The 10,157-nt window shown below is 42.4% G+C and overlaps 1 protein-coding gene across 1 annotated transcript in view; it reads left to right on the top strand.

Moving 5' to 3' along the window:
- The first annotated feature begins 4,132 nt into the window (after positions 1-4,132).
- LOC121552566 (forkhead box protein O3) overlaps positions 4,133-10,157 on the top strand; it is a 55,448-nt gene continuing 49,423 nt past the window's right edge. Inside the window, exon 1 of the mRNA XM_041865520.2 lies at positions 4,133-5,826. Coding sequence (XP_041721454.1) covers positions 5,269-5,826 — 558 coding nt within the window. The 5' untranslated portion in view covers positions 4,133-5,268. The remainder of the gene's footprint in view (positions 5,827-10,157) is intronic.

Here is a 10,157-nt window from a genome sequence, read left to right as displayed (position 1 = left end):
CCAGACAGGAGATGACAAGTGCCTGGAACACCACCTCATCACACCTGCAGGCTCATCCTGACATGACCCTCCAGCATGACAATGCCACCTGTGCGTTCTGTACGTGATTTCCTGCAAGACAGGAATGTCAGTGTTCTGCCATGGCCAGCGAAGAGCCCGGATCTCAATCACATTTAGCACGTCTGGGACCTGTTGGATCAGAGGGTGAGGGCTAGGGCATTTCCCCCCAGAAATGTCCGGGAACTTGCAGGTGCCTTGGTGGAAGAGTGGGGTAACATCTCACAGCAAGAACTGGCAAATCTGGTGCAGTCCATGAGGAGGAGATGCACTGCAGTACTTAATGCAGATGGGGACACCAGATACTGACTGTTACTTTTTATTTTGACCCCCCCCACACACACATTATTCAATTTCTGTTAGTCACATGTCTGTGGAACTTGTTCAGTTTATGTCTCAGTTGTTGAATCTTGTTATGTTCATACAAATATTTACACATGTTAAGTTTGCTGAAAATAAACACAGTTGACAGTGAGAGGATGTTTCTTTTTTTGCTGAGTTTAGTTTTGAAACCTACATTTACTTTGAGGGTAGTATACAATATTATGCGTCATTTAGAAAATGCCACCAGAGGGGGTCAGTTTAACAGATTTTAAAAGCCGATTTATGCTTGATCCGGAAATGCGGTCCGGGTGTGACACAATTGAGGAGCCTCCGGAGGCTTGGAGCTGCGAAATCAAGGTCCGTACTGCATTGCCATGCGCCTCCCAACTTTTGTAACAAAGCTCAACATGACATGATTGGTTGACGGTAGGCGTGGGCGGTACGTCCTATATAAACACAAACTCACTTCCTTGACAATTTCCTTCACAACAGCTCTGCTCCGCGAAGCGCAAGAAATATGGACGCCATGACTTCTGCAGAGGCTGCATCACAGTAAATGCTGTACGGCAAAGCAGACTCCGGAATGACCATAAATCGGCTTTTATTACTGACACCTCACCCTTACATACCTAAAAAGGAACTGAAAGGGAAACAAGAGAAACTCATTCAAGCCCAATATTAGTCTTCCTAAAACATGCATGGAGAACAGAGGGAGGTATACTTAGCTGAGCTTAGCAGGATAAGGGACAACCCACATGCTGAAGGGATGGAGAACTGAATAAGTGTCCTTAGTGGATAACTACCACCCCCTTGTGGTTGGTATTGAATTGTGCCACTGGAAAATAAACGTTGATGTACTTACTGTTGGACTTTATAGAGGTTATATCATTCGGTATACTATACCAGATCTATTTGTTGGCATGTGCAATGTGTGTGCTGATACTTTATGTAATCAGCCATCTGCCCTGTAAAAATGCTAAATGTAATTTATTTGTGCATACTGTTTAATAAACCATACAGTAGAAACTAACGGTGAAAAGAAAGGGGTCTTGTGCCTTTTCAGGGATGAAACTGCAAAGGCAAAACATATGGTATTACTTAACTCAGGGCGTAGGAATGCCCTGCCAGGCCCACCCAATCAGATTGAGCAAAAACAAAAATACATGTTATATTACTACCTCTTCAAACAGTATCTTAAATAATCCTCCTCCTCACCTCGACCCCCCACACACACACACACACACAAATACCTGAACTTGACCCCCCCCTTCTAGCTCTGACTCTACTGATAACTACTTAATTGAGAAACATTTTACTTTCTATGCCTGTGATATATGGTTGTCCCACCTAGCTATTTTAAGATGAATGCACTAACTGTAAGTCGCTCTGGATAAGAGCGTCTGCTAAATGACTAAAATGTAAAATGCAAATGTGGTTTAAAAAAAAATACATCCACATTTCTGCAGGCCCACCCACCAACACATTTCTGGCTATGCTCCTGACTAAACTTTTTATCTTAATAAGATTTGTTGGATGCCTCTGGGTTGGCTTGAACGCTGAGCTGAAGAGAGAAAACCACTGAAATGCTGGGCTGACTTTAGACGTTTCTACCACAAGATGGCAGCAAACGATGGGTAAGTGATGACAAAGATTCGTTATTATTGCTTCTAATGACGTCATCCTTTTAGTGCACCATAGCCTGTCCAGCATGGGCCAACCTACCCTGTCTTAGTGAAGCAGTATCAGTGAAGTGCCCACTGCACCTACAGAAACACTCGCCATTTTGGCTTCCTGCCCTGAAGACTTGTGGCTTCCTGCCCTGAAGACTTTTGGCTTCCTGCCCTGAAGACACGCATAAAAACGTGTGCAATCAATGTCACGGTATTAATGCAGTATAGTACATCCAGTTTTACAGTGTGTGTACTGTGTAGTGTTGGGTATGTTATGATCATATGATCATCGTATTTGTGTCAAGTATGACACATAGATTAGATATACTATCTCTTATCAGCTCCCTGGTACATACAGTGCATTTGGAAATTATTCAGACCCCTTGACTTTTTCCCCATTTTGTTACGTTACAGCCTTATTCTAAAATGGATTAAATTACTTTTTTTCCTCATCAATCTACACACAATACCCCATCATGACAAAGCAAAAACAGGGTTTTAGACATTTTTGCAAATGTATAAAAATATATAAAAAATAAACCTTATTTACATAAGTATTTAGACCCTTTGCTATGAGACTCGAAATTGAGCTCAGGTGCATCCTGTTTCCATTGATCATCCTTGAGATGTTTCTACAACTTGATTGGAGTCCACCTGTGGTATATTCAATTGATTGGACATGATTTGGAAAGGAACACACCTGTCTATATAAGGTCCCACAGTTGACAGTACTCCTTGAAGTTTGCGGGTGTCTAAAAAACACTATTTTGCTTAAAACGTATTTTGTTTTACCCTTAAGTGTGTGTACATTACTGTATTTATACTTGGGATATTGTTTTTCAACAGGAAAGATTCAAATATAGCTGGAGTGTGTCTTTAACCATCCACTGCAGCAGCTAACTGCAGGCACCAAACTGCTGTATCAGCGATTCCTCTTTATATACATAGCTGGGACAGGAGGAACAAAGAGGAGCATGATGGTGTGTTTATATGTGTGTGTACTGAACAAAAATATAAATGCAACATGCAACAATTTCAAAGATTTTACTGAGTTACAGTTCATAGAAGGAAGTCAGTCAATTGAAATAAAGTCAGTATATATACATGTGTATCTATTTCCTTTGTTATCATAATAAATGAAATAGTGCTGATGTTTTTCATGTAAAATTCAATGCCATAACACAACCAAAGCCTTGCAGGATGTGTGTGTTTTCTCTGATTTAGTATATAGGATTGTTATCCATTCCTAATCAATACCATCTGTTCCAAGAATTCATTGATGAATACTGCGCACAGGTGGAATGCGCGCATTCCTGTACAGAAATCGAGAGCGCGTGTCCCTGCAAGGTACGCGCACCTTACACAACATCTTCTCTGGAACAAAGACGTATGTAGGCTTGCTAATGCTGGTGTTTTGGTACAGTCTTGGAGGCGGGAGGTGGTAGGGGAGGGGCAACCACTCCGAAGCATCACATACAGGATAGATAACCGTAGGATTTATTCCCCTATCTCTTGATTATAAATGGAATGACGTAATGTGTTTGAAGAGGTCGATTTGGCATGTTCTGCGCGCGCTGTCGAGATTGATTGACACCCATGCTCACGGATTAAAGGGACAAGCGATCTAAACTTTTAAAGATACTGTCATTAAAATAAAATGACTCAACTTGACTTAAATACTTTATTATTTTATTATAATATTTGGTAGAATGCATGTCATGAAGGTTATGAATGAAGTATAGGCTAATACCCAACACAGTGCACCACAGCGGAAGTGGAAACAATGATACATATGTCAACCATACCTTATCAATTATTGTCATAATGTAGCCTTTGTCATTAACCTATGAATTATATTTCCAAAAGGAGCAATATAATTATTTGGAATTAACTGTAAATGTCCTCTATCCACCGTTGAATTTTCTTTGTGTTCTTATCATTGTAAAATAATATTTTGATGATCTGTCTGTCTATTTCTGGATCCCTCAACATGCCAAGACATGTCCCTTCCACACACTGCTTGCCTAGATATGCCTGTGCGCACATAGGCTACTGTACCTTGGAGGGTGTCTCTTTAAAAGGCGATCCCGTCCACGGGATCCAAGGGGTGGCCTTTTCAATGGGGGTGGTAACGTTAGTCTATCTAGCCACCACTATCGCTGCTGTTGCTGTATAACTTTGAGCTTGTTGAGGGCTGTCACAAGACGGAATGTGCTAAGTAGATAGATTTGTGTGTATGTGTGCAGCAGAAGAGATCGGGCCTACTGTAACCTAGAGTGTGATGTGGCGTTTCGTTTTCCATACCAACTGAGCTGCGTTCGTCAGTAAAGGCGACTTTGGAGTCAGTAAAGGCGACTTTGGAGAAACGGAGATATCATTCTCATTTCCGTTCCTTTTCGTTTTTCTATCCACACTGACAACAATACGCAGCTTTCATGTATCCAGTCTAATATTAAAAAGGACTTGAGAGTGAAAGTGAATTTGGCAAGATGACAGCAATGACAGGAGGGATAGGACTATGCAGGAATTAATCGCAGCCATCACCATAGCGCGCAGTGACTGTACGCTTTTATACGTGTAAGACAGCTTCAGTGTGATGACGTTTGACCAGTTTCTCCGTGGCTATTGACGAGGAGCTTCAAATTGGTGTATTCAGTTACCTTTCATCAGTGCGGGTTTTGATCTTGAACGCGCAAGGAAGGAATGTGTAATCCGCTCATTGATGAACGAACTCGTGCTACACAGTAGATTACTCTTGAACGAACTGTAGTCACTGTACTGTTATTACTACCATTGCTCCAGACGAGGAGAAATACCACGAATATGCAGGCGAGGAGAAATACGACGAATATGCAGCAACCCGTTTTGAACTGTTGCGATTGTCAAATGTAAAGTCGCTGTGGCTTGCTTATGGAGCCAGGGAGAATAGTACTCGTTTATTAGTTATGGTGCTAAGACATTTATAATAGTCCACAAGTAATACGTTTAAAATTGATCCTGATCAGCATAGCGGTGCTCTTTTTGCTACTAGAGGATTTTCTCAATTCGCGCGGAGTTGATAGTGACCCTTGAGGACTGCTGGTCTGGAAAAGCAACAAAGGCGGGGGCGCGCATTCATGGAATGCGACTTTGACAGCTCTCCACTACTTAGCTCTCCACTACTTATCTACTGACCCTATCAGCGGGCAGCAGGGACGTGCGAGTGATTGAAGGTGAGATGGCCGAGGTTCCAGCCCCCAGCCTTCTCCCTGAGTTGGACGTGGCCATAGACCCAGACTTCGAGCCACAAAAACGGCCACGATCGTGCACCTGGCCGTTGCCGCGACCCGAGTCCAATGCTGGGAAACCAGAGAGCAACGAAACTGACATTATACCCGAGGAAGAGGATGACGAAGAGGAACAACATGCCACTTCCATGGCCATCAATGTTAATGGCACCAGCTCCAGCCTGGGAGCAGACGACCAGAACAGTAACAGCCCTACGGCCGAAGGACTGCTGTCCGAACAGGAGAACGGAGGCTCCCCGCTCCCCTCCCACTCCCCCACGGCCACCTCTGGCGCACTCAGCACCAGCAGCCCGGGGGCGCAGACCGCACGGAAGTCCTCGTCGCGCAGGAACGCGTGGGGGAATCTCTCATATGCTGACCTGATAACCAAAGCCATAGGCAGCACGCCAGACAAGAGATTGACTCTGTCTCAGATTTATGAGTGGATGGTGAGATGTGTGCCGTACTTCAAAGACAAAGGCGACAGCAACAGCTCGGCTGGGTGGAAGGTAAGCGACAAACGCTCTCCTCATCTCCTCATTCATTCCCCCCTCCTCCCTCCCCCTGTCATCAAAACAACAACATGTCTCGAGAGTTTGTGCTTTTGGATGTTCCCTGGCTTTGTTTATAAACATACACACACCACACACTCTCTCTCTCTGTCGCTCTTTCCCTATTGAGCGTGACTCAACTTCGAGTGAACTGTCACAAATATGTAACTTTGTATCAGCAAGCCAGTCTGGACTGTGTCTGTAGCCTATTTAGAGAGACTTGAATCAAATTCGTTTATGACGCACAGAGATTGATACAATTACATTTTAGTCATTTAGCAGACGCTCTTATCCAGAGCGACTTACAGGAGCAATTAGGGTTAAGTGCCTTGCTCTTGGGCTCATCGGCAGATTTTTCACCTAGTCGGCTCGGGGATTAGAACCAGCGACCTTTCGGTTACTGGCACAACGCTCTTAACCACTAAGCTACATAAATCATTAGACTGTACAGTCCTACAATTAATCCCAATTTCATAGTAAAGAACAAAACATTGCTGGTCGCCAAAAGTGGTTCAACTGTCAGTTCAGAATGATAGTTATATATTTGTTACGTAAATCTTAGGCTAATGCCTGCGATCTTCTGGGTCAGGTAGGCTACTGTAGGCCTACTGCCAAGGTTGTTAAAACTGCCATTGGGCAATTACATGACGACTTGGAATGCTGCAAGCTCGGGTGAACAGCCTGGGGTAAGACTACCTTCAATGGGGACGCTATGGTCACAAAGTGCCGAGGGATGGGACACATGGTGTCATGGATCGAAACTCACTGTGTCAGGGCCCCGTGAAACTTGTCTCGTTGGCCGAAATTGCCATACATTCTCAGGAGGGGATGAGTTACCTGTGCTCAGGGGGAAAAGGGGGCAGCTGGAGTAGGCCTATGTGCCGCTCATGGAATTTTGGGCATGGAGGGTCTGGCGGGTAGGGTGCTCATGTTTCAGTGGACATTAAAAAAACTGGAAGATGCAGGAACATAGATGTCATTACTACATGATCCCCTTTTGTAGTTCTGTCATTTTGCGTTTCGATCACACAGATTAATCAGCCGGCCAGGCCAATGCAGTTCAATTTAAAACAACCAACGACACCAGCTTTAAGGTATCAACACGGAATGGCTACTGGCATTAGGAAAACATCCAGTGAAACTAAAGACCACCTTTAGCAGGTGTTCACGCCAACCATGGTGTTTTCACCTGCTTTCAGTTTGTGATTTCACTCTCAGACTATTGGGGTTCAGGTCAGAGCGGTTAGTTTGTCAGCTTAGGTTTCATAAAGGTGAGGTGGGAGAGCTGGCTTTGCTGAGTAGATTTGCTCAGCAAATCCTAATAATCCCTGTTGGTTTCTCTCCTCTCACTGAATGACATACATCACTCAGCAGACTCTGGGTCATGTCTTATGATGAAGGATATAAATTATACATTTTTCCCATTCAATGCTCTTGACACATGCATAGGCCTATAGAGTACCAAAAAACATACTTGCATTATGTAGATCAGGGGTCTCCAACATTTTCTACCATGAGAGCTACTTAAAAATAAAAATAAAGTCACAAGCTACTAATTTTTTTTCTAGCACATTCTTCTCTTCTCCTCTCCCCTGCAACTCTTCCCCGGGTCCTTAGTGTACAATAGAAAGTAGTGCACTATGTTTTCTGTTAATATACATGGTAAAAATAATGGTTAATAAACAACTCTAAAGGGGGCCCATATCAAATCTGTGATTTCTTCCTGGTTTTAGAATTCTTTAAATATATATTTTTCACTCTAAAAATTACAATTGTTCATAGAGAAACAACGAAATAGGATGTTCTGAGTCCATGTCAATGGTTAAATCACATCAGAAGACAAATTTTTTTAGGTCTGGAAGAAAACGAACACATTTATTTTTCAGTGTAATTCACCTTTAATTATGCATCTGGCCCTTTAATTGCGTGTCTAGGGAGTGAGGAATGTGCTGGTCTAGAGATGGTTCTGTACTGCTGCTGCTCATTTCATGGCAAAGTTTGCAAATAACATATACAAATGAGATACAGTGGCTTGCGAAAGTATTCACACCCCTTTACATTTTTCCTATTTTGTTGCCTTACAACCTGGAATTAAAATTGATTTTTTGGGGGTTTGTATCATTTGATTTTCACACCATGCCTACCACTTTGAAGATGAAAAATATGTTTTATTGTGAAACAAACAAGAAATAAGTTTTTAAAAAAACAGAAAACTTGAGCGTGCATAACTATTTTGGGTATGTCTCTATAAGCTTGGCACATCTAGCCACTGGGATTTTTGCCCATTCTTCAAGGTAAAACTGCTCCAGCTCCTTCAAGTTGGATGGGTTCCGCTGGTGTACAGCAATCTTTAAGTCATACCACAAATTCTCCAGCTCAGTGCTTTCTGTGGTGGAGGGGCAGCCATCGGAAGATACAGAGCGTAGGGGTTGGTAATCTTCTCTAGTTGCGCTGTGATTGGCTTAGTGTTCTGTCAATCATGGGGACACTAAGCCGCAAAGGCTACAGGAAGAGCTTGAAAGTTCAAGCCCCCTTGGGTGCTGCCATAGATTTACATTAGAAGTGCCCATCGAAGAAGACTCAAGGTCATTGGCCACAAAATGACGTCAATTCACGTTATACCTACCGTAGCTTTGATTGGACTGATCATGTCTACATCATACTTTCAAAATCTTAGTTAGCAAGCTAGACAAGCAGTCATCATCACGTTGACAATCTACTGGCAAATCCTTTTCAATCCTTGTCATATGAAGAGTAATTCTAGATAAAACGTATCGGTGCTCATCAGCCATTGGACATAAACATTACACAACAAGTTGGAAATCGCAAATTCAACAATGAGTGGTTTGGAAGGAATCAGTGGCTAACTGCAAGCGTTGCAAAGCAATCCCTATTTTGCTTCCCCTGCTATTCAGTGGAGAGGCTGTGTGGTCCAAGTCTGGGTTTAAGGGTCTCTTTTCCAAGCTTAAAAGGATAAACATTCACACGCAACTAGGGCTGTAGCGGTCACGAAATTTCATCAGCTGGTGATTGTCAAGCAAATAGCTGTCGGTCTCACGGTAATTGACCATGAATTAACATAAACACATTTAGCATCTCCAGGGTCTCCACACATAGCCTACAAGCCATTTTTAAAAGTATAATAAATCCATGTAATATAGCCTACACCTTCACAATAAAGCCATTATTTATTTTAGACAGGTCTAAAGAAGTATGATATGAATAAAATGTAGTCTATTTCAGAAGAAAATAATAGCATAGTCTGAGTTGTCCTTATGTGGCTGTGCCAAATGGCTGTGGGCTACACTAGTTCATTTAGCAGACAAGAGTTGCTTATAATTCTGCGGCATTATTTTATATTATTTTATAGTATGAGGAATACAATTGAACAAAGTTGAATAAAATATAAATATTTTCTCCAAACGATTTGAGGGAGTGCGCACATGCGGCTATTCTGTGTTGAGCGGTTAACAAAGAAATAGGTACTCCTATATGCTTAATTTAGAGTTATTCATCTAACTTTAGTTATTCTACAAACGTTGGGCTATATGTTTAGATTTTTAATACATTGTAAGGCTGCATGATGAGACTCTAATGATGATTTGAAAAAAGTCGCATGAAAGGCATGAGCTCTGCTTTGTTTTTTTTTGTGCAGGCTGTACACAGTCCAATAGTCTCTCATTCACAATTTGACAAGCACTTGATAATGCCTCAAATTTCACGGCTGCATCCCCTTTGTGGCCGTAATGCACCCTAAAAAAATCCATGCCTTTTGCGGCCCGGAGTGCAGCGTTGTGCCCTTCTCCCTGAGTGTGCTGTGCAATCCAAAGCGTCTCTAACTCACATGGCTCTCCGACACATGATCGGGTCTTTTTCACAGGTTACAAGTTAAGACAGACACATCGGGGACGCAACTTCGTGAGTCCTTATCCAATTCCGAGGTGCATATTGAAGATTTTGAAAGAACTGTCCACATTTACTTTTTGTCAGCCAACAAGATGAGTAGGCCTAACGAACAGCAAAAGCTCTATCCTATGTCAATCTACTATCCCCCATAGTACAAAAGTTGACCTATTCTGTGCGAAAAAATTACTTTTCCAAACATAGTCTGCGACAGTTGTGGGATGCGATAGATTCCAAATTAATACAACCACTAGCATCAACATTTTTTTTAAATGCAATGTGGCTGATGCAACAGATCAGAACGTTTAGCTTAAAATGTTGATAAACTTTAGGCTATTTCTTTACATTACAGTGCCTTGCAAAAGTATTCCTCCCCCTTGGTGTAT

Source organism: Coregonus clupeaformis, chromosome 36 (genome assembly GCF_020615455.1).
Source record: "Coregonus clupeaformis isolate EN_2021a chromosome 36, ASM2061545v1, whole genome shotgun sequence".
NCBI lineage: Eukaryota > Metazoa > Chordata > Actinopteri > Salmoniformes > Salmonidae > Coregonus > Coregonus clupeaformis.
This window is presented reverse-complemented; position numbering and strand designations above follow the sequence as displayed.